This window comes from Myotis lucifugus, unplaced genomic scaffold, assembly GCF_000147115.1.
Source record: "Myotis lucifugus unplaced genomic scaffold, Myoluc2.0 scaffold_53, whole genome shotgun sequence".
Taxonomy (NCBI): domain Eukaryota; kingdom Metazoa; phylum Chordata; class Mammalia; order Chiroptera; family Vespertilionidae; genus Myotis; species Myotis lucifugus.
In genome coordinates, this window is record NW_005871101.1 from 276,254 (window position 1) to 297,808 (window position 21,555).

The 21,555-nt window shown below is 34.7% G+C and overlaps 1 protein-coding gene across 3 annotated transcripts in view; it reads right to left on the minus strand.

Moving 5' to 3' along the window:
- ECT2 (epithelial cell transforming 2) overlaps positions 1-21,555 on the minus strand; it is a 52,410-nt gene that overhangs the window by 11,000 nt on the left and 19,855 nt on the right. For all 3 annotated transcript variants that reach the window (XM_006088832.2, XM_006088831.3, XM_014455932.2), the window contains 9 exons: positions 18,518-18,637; positions 17,435-17,503; positions 15,033-15,143; positions 14,299-14,395; positions 12,827-12,908; positions 8,965-9,043; positions 8,680-8,799; positions 4,851-4,989; positions 3,557-3,711 (listed from right to left, as the gene is read on the minus strand). In XM_006088832.2, the coding sequence (XP_006088894.2) occupies positions 3,557-3,711; positions 4,851-4,989; positions 8,680-8,799; positions 8,965-9,043; positions 12,827-12,908; positions 14,299-14,395; positions 15,033-15,143; positions 17,435-17,503; positions 18,518-18,637 (972 nt within the window). The remainder of the gene's footprint in view (positions 1-3,556; positions 3,712-4,850; positions 4,990-8,679; positions 8,800-8,964; positions 9,044-12,826; positions 12,909-14,298; positions 14,396-15,032; positions 15,144-17,434; positions 17,504-18,517; positions 18,638-21,555) is intronic.

The window sequence follows — 21,555 nt, forward strand, 5'->3', positions numbered from 1 at the left end:
AGTGACCATACTTTTGATACAGGTGAAAGGCATCTTGCTATTGTGTGGGCAGCTACATTTTTTTTGCCCTGATTATAAAAAGTAGTACATAACATGATCCTTCTGAGGCAGTAGTACCATTTTCCCCATCTTATGGGAGGAAAAACTGAAGCAGGAGAAGTTAAGTAATTAGCTTTGTCACACAGTTATAAGTGTCAGAATCAGGGCTGACAAAATGTGCAAGCCAGAGTTCATGCATGTCATCTCTGCATCATCCTGTTTTTTCAGTGTTAGAGTAGCCTTGTCAGATTTTAATTTTTAAATCTAAGAGACTGTTCTCCTAGGCCTGGCTGGCGATCAGGGCCATCTGTGGGGCAACCGATAAGCGGGGCGATCGGGAGGGGCCCCCGCTGGCACCTGTCCTGGCTGGCAGCCTGGCACTGCCATCTGGCCGGCCCTGACTCCCGATCACCACCACTGGTTGTCTGCCTCCTGGTAGTCAGTGCGTGTCATAGCAACTGGTCATTCTGCCGTTCAGTTGATTTGCATATTAGGGCTTTATTACATAAAACTAGAGGCCTGGTGCACGGATTTGTGCACCGGTGTGGTCCCTCGGCCTGGCCTGTGCCCTCTCGCAATCTGGGACCCCTCAGTGGATGTCAGATAGCCAGTTTCAGCCTGATCCTTGCAGGCCTGATCCAGACAGGAGGGAGCCCAATCATGTGAGTTGAGCATCTGTCCCCTGGTGGTCAGTGTGTGTCAAAGTGACCGATCGACTGGTCATTTGGTCGCTTAGGCTTTTATATATACTAGAGGCCTGGTGCACGAAATTCATGCATGGGTAGGGTTCCTAGGCCTGTCAGCAATCAGGACCAATCAGGGCTTTCCGGCTGCCAGCCGGGGCCTTCCTTTGTTCCATGCCGCCCCCTGGTGATCAGTGCATGTCATAACGAGCAATCAAACTCCTGCTCTCCCGGTTGAACTCCCAAGGGGACACTTTGCATATTAGCCTTTTATATATATACTAGAGGCCCGGTGCACGAAATCAGTGCATGTGGGGAAGTGGGGAAACCCTCAGCCTGGCCTGCATCCTCTTGCAGTCCGGGAGCCCTCGGGGGATGCCCGACTGACGGCTTAGGCCCGCTCCCCATGGGACATCCTTAAGGCTGTCAGTCGGACATCCTTAATGCTGCCATGGAGGCGAGAGAGGCTCTCACCACCGCTGCTGCGCTTGCCAACCGTGAGCCCAGCTTCTGGCTGAGTGGCGCTCCCCCTGTGGGAGCGCACTGACCACCAGGGGGGCACTCCTGCATTGAGCGTCTGCCCCCTGGTGGTCAGTGTGCATCATAGCAACCAGTTGCTCTGCCATTCGGTCGATCTGCTTATTATTTGCTTATTAGCCTTGTATTATATAGGATAGATAGATAGATTCTAGAATTATTAGCTATCTTGTAGCTAGTAATTCAATAGATTGTATTTTTTTAAAAAATTTCCATTAACTGTTTATCCTTCAGTTTTATAGTTATAAATTCAAAAAGGACTGCTTAAGTCATCTACTCTGACATCTTGATAAATGAAGGAGTAATTTCTAAAATAGGCAATCACTATAATGCAAGGATCTGTTTTGTATATGAATACCTAGACCAATGAAAAAAAATTCTTCCATATAATGAGCAATTCTGTAAGCTCTATAACAAAAACTGTCTCCATCATTTTTCTAGCCAACATTCTGTTTTATGCATTAACATTGCATTACTTCTATAAACCATTTTGCGGAACAAACATCCTTTATTTACAACATATTTTTGACCTATAGAAATGTTCAAAAGCAAAAAAAAAGTCTATTTACTGTTCTAAACATTTAGGTAGGACATTCTAGCCATGTATTATCTACTTTATAAACCATAATAATTATACCTCAATATCTTTCATAAGAAGACTTAACTATGATAAAATAAGCATTTTACTGTCATAGGAATGTCCAAGCAATGTGAGTTACAGTACTATTGTACTGAAAAGGGTCATCTATCAATACATTATCTTCTTATCATTTGTATGTGTCTTATCATTTGAGAACATATGCCATGTTGAAGAGAATGTATTTTTAAATATATATACAAAAGATGCAAAAGACCAAAAAAATCTGATTTTTTGAAACAGTAGTTTCTGTCTTTCTAATATATATTCATTGGTGCCCTAAATAATTGTAGCTTAAATAATTAAGAGCAAAATAAGTATAACTATTTTATTATAGACTAATTTCATTTGTCATACCCATTTGTAAATGACTTACAAATTAAAATTTTCAGGCTGAAAGAACATTTAATCTACTATCATTATTTTACATGTGAAAACTAAGGCCAAGAGCATAAAGCTAACATTAGATTCCAGGTATCCTTATTCTTGTAACTCTCCATAGTTTTTCTCCTTGTGGATATGATGTCCCATATTCTGTTATTCCAAATTTAAAGGTTAAAGTTTTAATTTGCTGAAAATTTTTTTCTCAGAATACTTAGGTATGTATTTTTGGTCTCTTGACAATTTGTAACCTTTAATTGTGTTGTCCATACTCTTAAGGCTCATATATCACCTGAGGTCAGATGGTAGCTTTGCTGAAGCCATTACATTTCTAATCAATATGAAAAATATAATTCTATTAACAAATGAATTTTTTAATAAACATTTGTGCAAAAATGATAGTCTATATCTACAGCATGTCTCACCACTAATGATGAAGAAAGTAAATTATCTTTTATAGGACCTATATTTTACCCAAGAGCTACTATGGGCTTCCTGAATTCTGATAGTCATTTAACTTTGATAATTTGAATTTCTCATGTATCTTCACATTAATCTATATCAGTGGTTCTCAACCTTCCTAATGCCACAACCCTTTAACACAGTTCCTCATGTTGTTGTGACCCCCAATTTCACTGTTACAAATTGAACATAATTAAAGCATAGTGATTAATCACAAAAACAATATGTAATTATATATGTGTTTTTTGATGGTCTTAGGTGACCCCTGTGAAAGGGGTCGTTCGACCCCCAAAGGGGTCGCGACACACAGGTTGAGAACCGCTGATCTATATAGTATAAAAATAATTATATATTCTATATGTATATATTCACAATTCACATTTGATTTTAAGAGACTGGACTGAGAAAACTGGATTGGCTACTCTCCTGATAGGAAACGCAACTGGCTTTATCTCATTATTGCTTGCAGTTAGATAAGGGAACAGCAGAACAGAATACCCTCTATTTTACAAACAGCCAGGCCTAAGAGCTTCCATGAAAATCACAGGGTACAAGTCCCAAAAGCCTCACCCAATCAGAGTCAGAGGAGCTATAAAGTTAAAAGGGCCTTTCCATAAACTAGCAACTGAGTGTTTCCTGTGTCTATATTTGTTAAATATCTTTTCCAAAATAATTTATTAAACCAGCTTTCCTCAATACACACAAAACTAAAACTCTCTTATATTCACAATTAGCAATTAACAATTAGAAATGCATAGGTTTAGCTTAAATGCACTGCCATGGAGTTTTAACTCTTCATAATAGATTAAGAACTTACAGCATCTGCTTTACAAATGGTGTTGGCTACATGTCGACATAGCATCTTGAGCCAGTTCTCTTTTGGAAGTTCCTCTGATGTCATCTGGAAACTGAGCAGCACGTTTGCCTGCTCTGTTGGTGGCCTCACGAGCAAGGCAAAAGCATTATGGCAATCTAGGGTCCCAGAATTATAAACAATATGTTATTCTTGGAAAATGATAGATTTATGCAAGTTTAGTTACCTCAGATCAACAACATTCCAATGAAATGAATGATCTTTTCCCCACCCTTCCCACCCCCTCTATTTCTAATTGGACAAAGAGTATCACCGTTTTACATTGAAATATTAGAAAGAACTGTAACAGTAAATACCATATGAAGAACCAACAATAAGTTAACATTATATAAACAGTATTTTCCATGACATTTAATATTTTATGTGCTGGAGTTTTAAACAATTAGAATGTATCATTACTTAGTATCCTGGAATTTGAGTTTTAAAATGAAATGGCATTGTAAGAATAATTTAAAAACTCAACCTATTTAAATCAAGTTTAAAGAAACATAATTTTCAAATATTAAAATTGTTACAAAATGTTTTGTGACCAAGATGCAGAACCTATTTTAAATAATGAAGTCTTCCACTATTATAATCCAAAAATATGGAAATGATTTAAAATAAATGTACTACATAACCCATAATTCAAATTCGACAATAGAATAAAGATAGCAATGTAAGTTACTATTCAAATTTTCTTTAATTGTTACTTAGGGTGCATTAACTCATGCACATCATTCCTTTCATCATGAGAGGATGGGATCAGTAATGGTACCAGCTTACACTGTAAAAACTATGCCTAACACCCAAAATATGACCAATAAAGACATATCACTAGTGCCAGTTAAACAGATGATACTATTTTGAGTAGGTATAAACTTTTGGCAATTTCAGGCGTTCAGAGAAACCTCCCTAACACTATCAAAGTTGAGGGAGAAAGCTTCCCTTAATACACATTTAACTCCAAGCCAAGACTACCACAGTTACTTAGGGTGCATTTACTCATGCAAATCATTCCTGGTCATCTCCTAACTGTATCCTTAACAATGCAGCCAATGGCAACAAGGAAAGTATAAGATGCAGAGCACAGGTGCTTTATTTTGGATTCTGAAGAAATAAAATGTTTTGGTGTGGGAACAGGCTGGGTTAGGGTACATAGCACTTTCATGTGAAAAAAATATAAGGAAGTGAAACAAATCTGCAGTAGTGAGTATGAACTATTTTTATTTACCAATAGTTTATCCAATAAGCATACCTTCTGTCTCTCTTATGTCCAGCACTTTCTTAATTTGAGAAAGAGGCATTAGATGAATATGCTTCAGAGAAGCTGGGGGTCGGGTCTGGCCATGAGGACTCCTAAAAGTGCCAATAACTTTGTGGCGTTTCCTTGCTATCTGATTATAGAAAAACAAAAGTCATTATAAGTAATATGAATAAAAACAAAGACAAAATACTTAAAAATAAAATGCACTAATCACATAAATCTATATGCAGCTCATCTATTAGTCATTCCAGAATTACTATGGGATAAGAAGCTATGTAAAAAAATCATACATGTACTTGTGTAACAGGTATGCTCATGTTTATATGATAAGAGTTCAAAGGTCAGGAAACCAGGCCAAGGGACAGGATCTACACAAAAAATCCTTGAGGTGTGAAAAAACTTAGAAGCATTGTGAAAACTAATAGGATCAAAGAACTGAGGAATTTTCTTGAGTTCAGGAAGGAAAACAGTTACTCTGGGACCTCTATATTGGGCACAAAAGATAACTGATATCAGTTTAAGAGCAGAATTCACAATTATCTCAGATCCTGAGAATAAAGGAGTAAATAACACAGAAATGGTTCTGCCTCTCATATTTTCATAACATCGAGAAAGGGGACAGTTAAAAGGTAACTAAACAATAAATTAAACAAATGGTACAAATTATAAACTCAAAGTGCTATGTTAAGATATAACTTTACCTAAACTGGGGATTCCTGCAAAAGGAAGAGATAAGTAAAATAACACTGGAAAAACCAGGGGCAAAATCAGAAAGGACCCTGTGATTCAAGATGTATTTGAGTTCTGTGAATTTTATAAGGTCTTTAAATTTATTGTTTTCATTTCCACAAAAGCGTGGTATGTTATTTAGCTTTTTTAAAAGAACATCTCCTTTGAGGTAATAATCATCAACTGAAAGACATCCACACAAAATGTCTTAGATTAGGTTACTTAATGAATTGAGGTTAACCGGTCACCATCATGAATATGACAAAGTATGGCTGAAAAGTATATCTACTTAAGTGTTGGCTAATTAGAAAAGATCAAAAGGCAGTCAGTACATATTCATATTGAAGCAAAACTATGACTCAGATCTATATTAAATATTAAAAGTTAATTTACATTAATGTAGTGAAAATAAGCAATAAAAACTTAAATATTTTCACTAATATTTATATATACATTAAATTAACTTGGTTAAGCAGAATAAATACAATTTTAAGGTTTTTTTTAAAAGGAAAAGCAATGACAAGTGTTAATACTTTAGTTGTTGTTGATCATCACCGGAGGATATTTTTCCATTGATTTTTAGAGAGAGTGGAAAGGAGGGGGAGAGACAGAGAGAGAGAAACATCGATACACATCAATTGGTTGCCTCCCACGTATGCCCCAACTGAGGGGATCGAGCCTGCAACCAAGGTATGTACCCTTGACAGGAATCAAACTCAGGACCCTTCAGACGAGGGTCCACGCTCTATCCACTGAATCAAACTACCTAGTATTAATATTAATATTAAAGACACATATGCTAGTACATCAAGGTAAAAAACTCAAAACAAATAAAATATAAAAAGAAAAGTATATTCTTAAATACTAAATTAGTTTAACTTCAGTAAAACATCAGCTGCCATATTTAAAAGAAGTCAATATAGATTTTATCTATTTTAATAGTTTCTAACTTTCATCTTACTCTTCATTCCAAATTTGCTAAGAGGTTTGGTTATTTGTTTGTGATTTTGGTTTTTCAATTTATTAATTTTAGAGGGGGCGGGGAAGAAGGCAGAGAGAGGGAGAGAGGGAGGGAGGGAGGGAGGGAGGGAGGGAGGGAGGGAGGGAGGGAAACATTGATTTGTTGTTTCAGTTATTCATTCATTCATTGGTTGATTCTTGTATGTGCCCTGACGGGGGGTGGGGGATGTCAAACCACAACCTTGGCATATTGGATGACAATTTAACCACAGAGCTATTTGGCCAGGACTGTTTGGTTTTTTTCAGACAAACAAGCTAAAGAATGAGAGTTTAGGATTATAAATCTTTAAGTCCAAATTTAATGTTAGAAATAGTATTGTTTCAATTACTATGATTCTGAAACAGGAAAACTAAGAGAGAGTAGAACAAAAAGTCACTGGTGAATGAAATGAGAGGCCAGGGTATTACATAACTGACTGGAAGCTACAGGGAATGACAAATGGCAAGAATTAAAGTGGAAGGTGAGTCAATGAGCCAGTTATAGAGTACTTCAAGGAATTTGAAGGGGATGTAAGATTAAAAAAAAATTAAAGTTAACTACAACTCTCTCGGGATTAAGGGGATAAAACCCAGAATGGATTAGCTGGGAAGTAAAGATAACCTAACCAATTAGATGAATGGAGCCAGTAGACCAAGGACTTCAACAGGAAAATCCTAAAAAAAACCTTAATAGTACCTAACAGAGAAGAACTGAGCAACTATGGACAGACAGTAAAACTCCATGATAATGCCTACTGAGGTAAAATATGATTTATCTGCCTCATGAATTTTTATTATAACTTTATCAGTTCTGGGTATGGTCAATTATGTATAGTATTTTCAGTGTCGTTACTTTGTATTTTCTAACATTCCTAAAAAAATGAAAATATTATTTTTCACTAATCTCACAACAAAACTCTGCATTTAACACAGTGAACTTTTGGTGACTGGGTATGACTTATTCTCTAAGAGTCCCCTGTGTTTTATAATAATATACATGAAACAAGAGCACAACTCTAGAAGACATGTAGAAAAGGAAAAAAGAAAGAGGTATAGACTTTTTTTTTTTTTTAAGGAAACCCATCAAATTACTTTAATGAAAGCAACAGGTAGATACCAAATAACAGAAATGTCAAATTAGTCTTCTAGTGAATCTGGTGAATTAATATCTATTTTATCAAAATGAATAGCTTTATCTCCTGAGATGAAGGAAAATACACTCCTTTATATCCCACATAGGCTATTTTAATGTTTGAAAGTACACTATTAACAGAATGAAAGAAAAGAGTTGAAAAAGCAGCCCTAGCTGTTTTGGCTCAGTGGCTAGAGCGTCAGCCTGCAGACTGAAGGGTCCTGGGTTCAATTCCAGTCAAGGGCACATGCTGGGGTTGTGGGCTCAACCCCCAGTAGGGGGCATGCAGGAGGCAGCTGGTCAATGATTCACTCTCATGATTGATGTTTCTATCTCTCTCTCCCTCTCCCTTCCTCTCTGAAATCAATAAAAATGTTAAAAAAAAAAAAAAGGAAAAGCACACAAATATAATTGTTTGTCTGTAGGAATAATATGGGAAGAAAAAATTAAACTTAGATGAGAAAATTAAACTTTAGAATCAATGCACACCATCTGATATACTGACCACTCATTTAATCCTGATGACTTAAGGAAGAATCAGGAAATCATAATTCATGATATTACACAATTTATCTCTTTTCAACAAAATACTGATTTCTTTACTTAAATTTCAAAGTAAAATCATAGCTATGTCATACATCTCTTATAAATATACATGGAAATAAGAAGTTCCTAAAATTCTTTTGACTTAAGCATTTATTTGCATGGAAATAAACTAAATTTTCATTCTGACTTAAATTTGAAGTCATGAAAATTTATCATACTTCTTAATATTAGGTCTGCTTCTAAAAGCATTAATAAATAGTATTAAATCAACAATTGGTCTCAATTAAAAAAGTGTGATTATTTAAGTTTAGCTACTTTAAACTTACCTATAATACTTTAATCAAAGCTTGGTTTTAAACATTCAAGGAAGTCATATAAATCAGCAGTATTATATTATATTAAGTACAACTTTACCTCCAGGCAGTCATTGAAGAGAAAGAGGGTTACTTGTTCTCCTCTGTCACAGGGGTGCTCACCTAGAGAAATTGTTTCAACTCGTTGGATTAAGCTTCGGTGAGAAGATAAAAGATTAGCCTGTGTAGATTGAAAATATTAATAGATCATTTGGGAGCAAAGAATTTTTTTAAGTTATAATTTAAAAGAAAGTGGTGCCAAGATTCTATTTATATTAAAAATTGTAGAATCTAAAATAACAAGAAAGAGAAAATAAATTTACAATTATCAAAGATGGATACTTACTGGGCATCCATCTACTTCATAAACAACATCAAAAATCTGCTTTTGCGCTTCGGTTTTTCTCTTATCCTCATTAATATGCCTGAAAAATTAATAAGGTTATTTTTAAAACTTTAAAAGCTTAGTGGAACTTAGTTGGTCCCTGGTTAAAAAAACAATGACCCGACCAGCGTGGCTCAGTGTTTGTACATCAACCTATGAACGAGGAGGTCACGGTTCGATTCCCAGTCAGGGAACATGCCCAAGGTTGCAGGCTAGAACCCCGTGTGGGGAGTGCAGGAGGCAGCCGATCAATGATTCTCTCTCATCATTAATGTTTCTATCTCTCTCTCCCTCTCCCTTCCTCTCTGAAATCAATAAAAATATATATTTTTTTTAAAAACTCAAAATAAGAAAATTCAAATTTTAAAAAAAGTAGACAAAAGATTTGAACATACATATCACAAAGAAGATAATATGAATGGCAAATAAGCACATGAAAAAATGCTACCACCATTTGGTATTAGGGAAAATGCAAGTCGAACCTACAATAAGATATTTCACTACACATCTATTGGAATTTCACAAAATAAAATGACTACTCATACTGAGCGTTGGTAAAAACATCGAGCCACTGGTGTTCAACATACATTGTTGATAGGAATGCAAAATAATACAACCACTTTGGATACAGTTGGGTGAATTTTTTAAAACTTTAATTGCTGGCCATTCCTACTAGGTATTTTTTATCCAGAAGAAATGAAAGTATATGTCCACATAAAAATTTATTCACGGATGTTCAGAGTTCAGTTGATCAGCAGCCTAGCCAGGTTCTCTAGCCAGGATCTCCAGCCAGGTTCTGTCTCTAAGTTCTGTCTCTAGGTTCTTCAGCCAGGTTCTAGCCCGGATCTCCAGTCAGGTTCTGTCGCCAGGTTCTGGTCAGGTTCTATCACTAGGTTCTTCAGCCAGGTTCTCCCGCTAGGTTCTGTTTCTAGGTTCTATGTCTAGGTTCTTCAGCCAGGTTCTCTCGCTAGGTTCTGTCTAGGTTCTCCAGCCAAGATCTGTAGCCAGGTTCTGTCCAGGATCTTTTGCCATGTTCTCTCGCTAAGTTCTCTCTCTAGGTTCTGTATAGGATCTCCAGCCAAGTCCTGTCTCTAGGTTCTGTCTAGGTTCTGTCCTCTGTTTTCTTGTTACATCTGTATTTATACCAGTTGATTTTAATCCTATCAATTTCTATTCCAAAGGTTAGGGCGTTTCTTATCTCCATTCCAGGGAGTAAAGATTATGTAGCTTAACTACCCACCTGGCACTTAATTAAGGGGTTGTATCCCCTCCCTAACCTCAGGGAAAAATCCCCACCTGGGGAAACAACCTTTCTCAGAGAGGTGACCTTGGTTAAAACACATGGCACTAAGGAGAGCAAACATATTAAGAACAATATGCTATATATGCCAGGTCCCTTGAAACATATGCTGTGCAGATGTTTCTTTCCTGCAGCGACTGTGTCAAACAGCAAGGATGGACCGGCTTCCGGCATTTTATGACCTAGCCATTCCTACTAGGTATTTTTTATCCAGAAGAAATGAAAGTATATGTCCATATAAAAATTTATTCACGGATGTTCATAGCAGCTTTGTTATAGACAGACACTGAAAACAATCAAAATATCCACCACCACAATTGATAAATGTGGTATACCCATTCAACAGAAAACAATAAAAGGGAATGAACTATTGATATAAGCAACAATAAGGACTAATCTAAAAATAATTATGCTGAGTAAAAAAAAGCCTGACAAAAATATAATATGCAATTTGATTCTAAGAAAATGCAAATTATACTGATAAAAAGAAGAGTAGTTGTTGCCTCAGGATGGGCCGGAGAGGGAGGAAAAGGGATTACCACCAAAGGCTATGAATAAACTTGGAGGTAGTGGAAATGTTCCTTAACTTGATAGTGGTGATGGTTTTATGGGAGTATATATATACCAAAATTAAAAAAACTTTATATTATACATGTATAATTTGCTAAGAAAAACGTACTAAAAACTACTAAAACATAGATCTATAACAAATTAATGTTTATAAGATAAGTGTGTGTAATTAATGGTGTTAGAATCCAATTTTAGGGGTTTTTTTGTTTTGCTTAAATGGCAAGGACTAGTTAATTGGTGCTGTCTCATTATTTCCTTTACCTTACACATTATAGTTGTTTCAATCAACCACAATACTAGTAAGCATTTAATCCCTATGCTAAATGTTCAAGAATCCTAAGAATTCAAGTGTGGTTAAATTCTGGAAGGTTTACAAACCAGCATCACAACTCAACATTAAAATTGCAGCTTCCTTAGTTCAACATCTATTTAAAATCTACTATGAGCAAGCCATTTAGGGTAGTGATATATTAGAAAGATTTTTAAATTCTGAGGAAGCTTAAATAAAACGTTGAAAAAGAAAGAAATCTTTAATCACCAGTCATCAATTTGGCTCATTATTCCTAAAGCAGCCCACTTGACACTAGTCCAAAGGAGGCAACAGGTCAAATGACAAGTCTACTCCCTAGTTAGGTTACTTTATAATCTTTGTTTACCAAAATATATTATATATAAATAATAAATAGCATATGCTATCATCACTAAACAGGCAAATAGGCCAAGTAACAAGCTCTCAGCTTTTCTCTTTTCTGAAAATATGTTTTAACACTGACTGCCTACTTCAAAGAGTTGTTGAAAGAATCAAGGTAAGTAATGACAGAGTTTGTTAAACCATGAAGTGCTTAAAAAAACTATTATCCTGGCTGATAAACATATAAAATATGAATGTAAGCAAAAAACAAAACATGCCTAAAACTCCATAGCAACAGAAACTCTTAATTTGAGCATTATTTTACCGCTGGGCTCTCACTCTTACAGCTAGTAAAGTTCCTTGCTAAGCGTGCCTTTCCAAGTTTTTTGTTGTTTTTTAATATGGTTGTTTCTTATTGTTTATTTGATTTTATTTTTTTTAGAGAGACAGAGAGAGAAACTCAGCTGTTTCCTGCATACACCCTACTGAGGATCAAGACCACAACCCAGGCAAGTGCCTTGACTGGGAATCAAACCAGCAACCTCTCAACGCATGGGATGACACTTAACCAACTGAGCAATACTGGCCAGGGCATTTTCAAGTATTTTAAGAAACTATTTCAGATTGAAGAGCCTCATGAAATCTCAGAAATATTTTAATTATATCTATTAAATATGATGATATGTAAAGTCCAAAGAGCTGAAGTGCCCTCACCCTCCATGAGTCAAAGCAATACCAACATAGTTTTCAGTTCTGATCATAATAGTCAGGAAAGATCATTTCTGATCAGAACTATGTCTACAAGTTTAACAATCAAGGCCCCAAGGCAATTTCATTGAGTTTATACTTTTCATACATCTCCAAACAATCCCAATAATTTAATTCCTTAAAATTCAAGGTAAGAAGCCAAAAGCCAAATGTAAAGTGAAAAAAGTATTATAAATCTTTTCTTTTTTATTTCACCATGGTCAAATTCCCAAGTTACGTTTGGGCAATTGATATGAATATGAAGACAAAAACAAGTTATGATTAGAGGTATATGAAGAAAATGGCTATTAGTAAATTATAACATTTTCAAATTTGTAAACCATTGTTACTCTCCGTACATAATAGTTTAATACCCTAAGAAATGTTTTTGACTAATCAATGTATTCTTGTAATACTTTCTCATCATTTTAATGTGTAACTACAGTTAGAAAAATAACAACAAATATTTTACAAATATTTGTTGATATTTTTTCTCCATTTATGATTCTAATTGTTCTATCAATTCCATTCTAAATCCAAGGAACAATAAAAAAAAATTGAAATAATGCACTTACGTCATTACTTCCTTTAGTGATCCAATAGCTTTTTCTAGAGTGCTTTTGTCAGGATTTTCTTCAGCTGTATGTTTCTTAAGATCTGTAATAATAAAATGTTTTTTCCATGATTAACAAAAATTCAATGGTTTTCCATCTAAGACTTAATTAAAAAACACCATCCACCTTAATAGACAGAGACTGATATTTTTAAAGACAATATCCAACCTTTACTTTTATATATGTAGCATTCCCTTAAGAGCTCTCTTCCTACATATTTGTTAAGGTTCCCACATTTTTTTTATTTACTAAACTTGCAGAATAATATGTGACTCATTATTTCACAGCTATCTCAATTTCCTTCTAGTAAAGTTTGAGAACTGCTAGATTCCTTAAACCACCTCCATGAATGATAACACCTGGTCCTCAATAGGCTGAGAAATCATTATATAGCTGTATTTCACACTGGGGCCCATGAGTCCATCATAGAGAGCCTTTGGTGTCCTTAGAGCAGGTTTCGTTTAATTTACGGGTTCATGAGATGCCTAAGCCTTGATTGTTCTTACCCAGGTTGCTCATAATGTTCCCTATGCTGTATTCACCTAATGATTCCCTAGTACCACACCCACTTAATCTTTTAAATGGATAGAAGAAAATCTTAGAAATCATGTTCATTTTATTTATTTATTTACTTACTAACTTACTTAAATCAAGTTCATTTGATGGATTTCTCTAAGTACTTATGAAGCAATAATGAAGATAAGCAAAAAAAATACACTGCTTTGCACATATATTTTCTTTATAATCTATAAAATAGGACAGCTTTTAAAGACTAGGAAATAATTTTATATGCTAGTAATTCTAAACTACATTAGATAAACGTAAAGGGAACAAAAATTATCAATTTTTTTTAGTTACTACTATAATTCATGTTAACCGAAATATTTTAAAGAAAAAAATAGATTAAATAGTCAAAAAATCAGCTTCCTTGACAGCTACACATACAACTGTAGTTAAAGTTTGAGGATCAAAATGCTTTTTTACAGACTTATTCCTATTACTAATTTAGTTTTCATACTTAATTTTTTTAAATATAAAAAATGACACTGTCCTAAAAATATTCACTACTTTAGAGTAAGCTAAATGTAAAGGCATATACATATGCTTGTCTTTTACTGCAAGCAAAATTTATTCAAAAAATTAACTCTCCACTATAAAACTCCCTTCCATTGATATCCATAGTTTACTTTCTAAAATAAATGAATGTTTCAAGTGTTCTACACAATCTAACAAAAAATTGAGCATAAGACCAAATATGTAAAATTTTACTAAGACTCAGAAAAGAACCAAATAATTAGAGACATAGGAATCACCTCTTGTCTTGGGATTTTTGTGGGTGAATGGTGTGTTTACATGAATGTAAACTGATTTTGCATTAGTGACACACCAAGAAATTTAAGGAGACTTGGTCTAAAAAACGATCAGAAAAGTACCATTTAAAAGTAACGCAACACTAGGTAACCTCTGTACTGGTCGGATGAGAAGTTCAACAAGGCTTTGCCGTCCACATTCTGGTTTAGCTTGGTTGATCTGAAAAGAATTAATTTATTCAACAATTTTTAAAAATGGTTTTCCCAAACATTAGACACCCTACATTTATTCGTGCCCTGATGACTAACAGGAAAGCTGGGGTAGCAATGTTCTCTGGCAGATTACTGTGGTTGAAATGACCTCCTGGCCAGCCAAGGGTTAATTAACATCTTAACCAGAAAGTGAGTTACTCTACACACTACTATATATTCCTTCTTAAACAAGTCTTAAATCTACATGACTCATAAGAAAAAAACTTTTAAAATATTACGTTGACTGAATAAACAAAATAAGGCATTGGTAAGAGGAGGGTGGAGGGGAATCATTAAAGGCAAGACAATTCCCCTAGAAATATTTTAGGTGTTTGAGAACTAAAACATGTATAACTTAAAAAAAAAAAAACAAAAAAAAAAACATCATAAACAACATTCTCATTCACTTAGCTGCTTCTTAGACCCTGCTACCTAGTATGTCAAATCTTCAGAAGCTAAACATCATTGCTACTATCAGAAGGTATAGCTAAAGTTAACAGGTAACATTAAGGTGTTCGTACATAAATTCATTTTTACTAAAAGCATAATTTTAATGAATTCCTTCAGAAATTATTTTCAGATTTTTATTTTAAAGACTACATTACCTTCAGAAAAGCATGAAATCTTGGTTTCTGTTTTTCACATTTAATAATTGTTTCCTTGCTCATTTCAAAGAAATTAACAAAGGGAGGGTAGGTTTTTACCAAATCTTTTGACTAGAAAGAAGAAAAAACAAACATTAATTTATAACACCTTTCACCCTTAGACAATAAAACTTGAAGTTGAATGATCAATAGTCACATCTGACAGAGAGCAAGTGTTTAAGTTTCTTCTCATGTTAAATACAAAAATTTATAAGTGAGTTAACTGCTAAACAAAATGCATCAATTGGTACACACAGCCTGAAAAGTAAACACCGTAAAGAAACAAAAGTATATTAAAACTTGTTGTACTGATATAAACGTAACAAGTTTAAAATCTATAAATTTAATTCACAGACAAAGGAGCCAAGAACATAATGGAGAAATGAGTCTCTACAATAAATGGTGCTGGGAAAACTTGACAGCCACATGGCAAAAGAATGAAACCAGACCACTTTCTTACACCATACACAAAAATTAATTAAAAATCTAAGACCTGCAACTACAAAATCCCTAGAAGAAAACATAGGAGGTTAAACTCCTTGACAGGGGTCTTAGCAATGTTTTTGAGGATCTGACTCCAAAGGCAAGGGAAACAAAAGCAAAAATAAACAAATGGGACTATATCAAACTAAAAGGCTTCTGCACAGTGAAGGAAACCATCATCAAAATGAAAAGGCAACTTACTGAATGGAAGATGTTTGCCAATCATATATCCAATAAGTTATTAATATCCAAAACACATAAAAAGACATACAACTCAATATAAAAAAAACCAACCTGATTTAAAAAAAGGGAGAGGGGGCCACAGGAGGATCTGAATACACATTTTCCCAAAGAAAACATACAAAGGCCAACAGGTACATGGAAAGATGTTTAACATCACTAAATATTATGAAGGCGCAAGCCAAAGCTACAATGAAAGATCACCTCACACCTGTTAGAATATTATCAAAAAGATAAGAAATAACAAGTGTTGGAGAGGATGTGAAGAAAAGGGAACTCTGTACACTATCTATAGGATTAAGTGGTGCAGCCACTATAAAAACCAGTATGAAGATTTCTCAAAAAATTAAGAATAGAACTACCATATGATCCAGCAATTCCACTTCTCTGTATTTATCCAAAGAATTTGAAAACACTAATTCAAAAAGATATACACACCCCTATGTCCATTGCAGCATTATTTACAATAATGAAGATGTGGAAACAACCTGTGTCTATCAATGGATGAATAGATAAAGAAGATGTGTGTGTGTATTCCCAAAAAAATGTATAAACACACTCTGAATAATTATAAAGGCAGTGTTTATTAAAATACAGTTCATTTTCAAAATTGAGCTATCAGCTGTTAAAGTGTGAGACACCCTCCATATATAGTGGAATATTATTCAGCCATTAAAAATGAAATCTTACCATTTCCAATAACAGATGAAACTTGAGGGTACAATGCTAAGTGAAATAAGTCAGAAAGATAAAGACAAATAACATATGATTTCACTCATATGTTTAATCTTTTTTTAAAAAAGAGAAACAAACAAACAAAACAAAATCATACATACAGGGAACAGATCAGTAGTTATCAAAGTGGCAGGGAGTTCGGGGGTGAGTAAAAAAGGGGGAAGGGGTCAATGTCATGGTGATGGATAATAACTAGACTTTTGGTCATCACTCTGTAAGTGTATACAGATGCTAAATTATGTTGTAGAACTGAAACTTATATAATAAAAAAAGTCTGTAAGTTCAAAAGATAGTAATTAGAATAGATCAATGCAGAACCTAAGAACATGCTATTATTTATTGAAGGATCCAAACCACCATTAAAAGATAAACTATTAGCCAGAAATGCAAACAAGAAAAGGAAAAATGTCTTGGCTAATTGAGGAGACTAAAAGGTATCAAAAGGTATGTGAGAATAATTTGCATATTTGGAATTCTCAAGCAATAACAACAACAAAAAAATCTGAGCGACTACATGGTAAGAATGGAAGTTAGAAGGCCTCAGAAAACAGAGAAGTAGTCTATTAGAAGCTTTTATGCAGAGCAGACAAAATGACAGCAAGAAGTAATATCAACTAAGGAAAAATAAAAATGAAAACTCAGTTAAAGAAAATTTCAGAAAAATCATTAATCTATGGCCATTTGTGAAAGGCAAATAACTTGATATATAATAAAATAATTATAGCACAGTACAACAGTATTCCTAATGATGACCTTGAGCTATTGATAATATTAAGTTTTATATTTAACAAACACAATAATGTCAAAATTTTAAAAGCTTTCACATTTAAGCATGTAACTTTCATTTCCTGCCAATCCTTTATGATATTTAATCTGGAAACTTTAAAAAGAAATAAAATACTTACATATTTAAGAAAGATGTCACCAATGCTTTTGCTTTCATCCCAATTAACAATAAGGTCTTCAAGATCATCCTGAAAAAAACACAAATTAAGACATTTAAAATTATACTGGACAATCTCTTAAATATCTTTTAACATTTTCAAGATAGTCATTTTAAAAAAAATAGTTATTTTGAAGGTACTTTACAGTGTGTCCCCTTAATATCTAGAAATAACTGAAATATCCAAGGATTTTGATAAAATATAAAATAGAAGTATTTGATAAATTGCATTTTTATTAACTTATAGATCTTTTATACTTGTATTTGTAATGTACAGTAATATCAAAAGTAAGTTAATATATTTGCTTGAAACATTTTATAATTCAGATTAATCTTTTTCCTGGAAGATGGGATAAACACTAATATGGGTAATTTTGAGAAAAGTGATAAATTTAATTCAAGAACCACACAGAAAAAATAAAAAGAAATAAACCTAAACTACTTTTAAAAGCTCAGCTAAAAAATAAATAAATAAATAAAATAGAATAAGAAAGCAAAAAAAAATAAAAAAAAATAAATAAAAAAAAATAAAAGCTCAGCTGATCCTCCCCAAATTTACTTTACTATGATTGATTGATACCTGGAAATCATGGATCCTTCACTTAAAATAAAAAATCATTAAAAAGAAAATAGGATTGTTTTATATGATTTTAGCATTTATCTAACTATAGAAAATTGAATGAAATAAACTCTAAGTCCCTTACAGTTTCACAGTTTCACAAACAAACTGAAGCAAAACAAAAACATAGAGCAGAGGAACAATAGTAGAAAAATAACACTAGCAACTACATTTCTCTATAGAAGACTTTGTGAGGCCCTAATTCCTTATTTTCAGGATTAATTCAAATTTAAAAAAAACAAAAGCAAACAACAAACATTAACAATGCATTACAGCAAAGAATAAATCATCCGAAGGAATAAATGAAAAGTTTTAGACACAAAATTTATTTAGTTCATCAGAAGTACCTGAAAAATCATAATAAATATACATAATAAATATATACATAAAAAAGAATTACTATGAGCCTAACATATACAAATTTACCTTTATCTTAGTGTGCACATCAAAAATATCTGGGATACTACCAAAAATAGTCTTAATCTCTTCTGGTGCAAGGATAGGCCCACCACGTTGTCCTTCTTCTTCCAAAGGCACCTGAAATAACTAAAAGGTAAAAAAAAGATTAGTTTAGGTAGACTGTGGGGAGGGAGAAGGGAGTGAAACTAACAAATAGTGATAAAGGGGAGATGAAAAGTTGATGAAAAAGAAAAATGATTTAAAAACACTTCTCTAAATTTGAGGCCTTTTTTCTAACATTTTCTATTCTACTTTCTCCCATTTATTTATATACTAAAGGCGCAGTGCACAAATTCATGCACCAGTGGGGTCCCGAGGCCTGGCCTGTGGAGAACAATGGACCTCCGCACCGCCGCAGCCTGGCTTTACCCGCCAGCTCATCGATCCCACACAGCACAAAGTAGTGCACGAAGCTGCAGGCAGGCGGGGAGGAGCCTGAGCCCAGGCCCAGGCCAGGCACCATACCGCTCCCACTCATCCTGGCCACGCTGCGCCTGCTACCGCTGCTCAGTAGAGGCTCGCTGCCACTCCGCAGCGGTCTCCACGTGCCCATCCTAGGCGCACCCATGACCACGCAGCTACCGCTTGTCATTGCAGCCTTGCTCCTCATGCAGCGGCCAGCTCGTGCCCAGTCAGTCTGGATGCTGGTCCGATCCCCGTCCAGATGGCGGAGGGATACGCAGGGGGAGTGTCCGCGGGAGAGGCTCAAGCCACCACTGCAACTGCACTTGCCAGCCATGAGCCTGGCATCTGGTGCCCGTAGGTCAGCTAAGTGGTGCTCCCGCTGTGGGAGTGCACTGACCACCAGGGGGAAGCTCCTGCGTTGTGCACTGACCACCAGGGGTCAGATGCTCATCATAGCAACTGGTCTACCAGTCCTTCGGTCACTTACGCTTTTATATATATATAGACTAGAGGCCTGGTGCACGAATTCGTGCACAAGTGGAATCTGGCCAGCCCCGCCCCCAATCAGGATTGGGGGGCCAATCGAGAGCAGGGCCGGCCGGGGAGAGGGGCTGCAGGCGGTTGGCTGGCTGGCCCCACCCCCTGGTCAAACTCCTGGTAGAGGGGATAATTTGCATATTAGCCTTTTATTATATAGGATCTGTGTATATGTGTATATATGCTCTTGTAATAAAATGTTATGTTAGCATCTAACAAAAGTTTACCACACAGTTCTACAAATCATTAAAACTGTTAGTATGATACAAGAGTAATTTCTATTTTTATTCAAATTAGTAAGGAAGAAAGCAATAAGCAATCAGTTATTTCCAGACATACACTTACTATGAGTACTAAATGTTTTTAAATGGTAGCACAGAACCTTGGTGTAGGGGAAAGAGACAAGATTTGGAACAAAAGACCTGTTTGTATTTATGTTGTTGCTTGTATCAATCTAAAACAAATAAAAAATAAAGGAGCCCGGCCAGCGTGACTCAGTGGTTGAGTGTCAACCTATGAACCAGGAAATCAAGGTTCGATTCTGGGTCAGAGCATATGCCTGGGGTGTGCAGGAGGCAGCCGATCAATGATTCTCTCTCATCACTGATGCTTTGCTCGCTCTCTCTCTCTCTCTCTCTCTCTCTCCCCGCACTTTCACTCTGAACTCAATTTAAATACACACACACACACACACACACACACACAAAACTAAAGGATAAATAGCTCCTAGAACTAAGATGTGAATATAGCGAAGTCACAGGATACTAGGTCAGCATGCACATGCACTCATGCACAGAGAACACAGACACATCGATCATATTTCTATATACCAGTAATATACAAAAGAATCCAAAATTTAAAAAGTATCATGTACAATAAAAAATTAAAGTACTAAAGTATAAATATACAGCAGATCCTTGAATAAACATCCTTTCATTATAATATTGTTAGATGCCATAGGAACTTAATTCTTATTTATATCAATTAGCCTATGGTCAAACTGGTTTTATTATACGTCGTTTCACTTAAAGTGCCAGAACCTATCAACAATGTTAAATGAAGACTTACTATAATAAAACATGTAAATTATGCTGAAAACTAAGGATGCTGATCAAAGAAGACATATGGCTGCGGACTGAAAGTCTCAACGGTGTGTGTCAATTCTCCCTCAAATTGATCTATGGATTTAACCCAATACTTATCAAAATTCCAGAACTTTTTGTAAATAAAGAAAACCAGATTCTAAAAATGTATATGGAATAGCAAAGGAACTTCTTAGTATAAAACTGCAGTATTCAAGACTGTGTGGTGAAGGGAGAAACATACAAGATCAATAGTAGAGAATAAATTCCAGGAACAAACCCACACAAATATGAAGTAATATTTGACACAAGTACAAAAGCAATTCAATGGAGGAAGGCTAGTTGTTCAACAAATGGTACTAGAACACTACTTGCAAAAAAATAAACCTCAGCCTAAATATAACTAAAGTATGATCTATTTTTAAAAATCTGATAAATTGGACTTCATTAAAATTAAAAACTTTTTTTCAGCAAAAAACTTAGAATGAGAAGACATGCTATAGATTAACAAAAATATCTGCAAATCACATATCTGACAAAGGAGGAAACAACCCAATTAAAAATAATAAATAACAGTATTGTTGGGTTCTTAATATATGTAGAAGTAAAATGAATTACAATAATAGCACATATGCCAGGAAATTAATGGAAGTTGTTGTTTTTTAAGAAATGTAAAAAAAGAAAGTACATTATAAAAACTACGAAATGACATGAAGATTACAAATTGTTACTATTTTTAAGAACTACAATTTTACAACGGTTCATTCTCTTCTATTGAGGACTTCCAATTCTAAGTATAGTGAACCCTCCTTGCTGAAAACAACTGAAAATACTGAAGTAAGAAAAGCTTCTTTCTAAATATACCAATAAACTAACAAGACAGTGAAATACCTTCAGAGGCCAAAATCTAAGTGAATGTAGAGAGTTGAACACTAAAACCAACTTTTGCCAAGGACATTTGCCTAAAGTGATGAAAGTTAA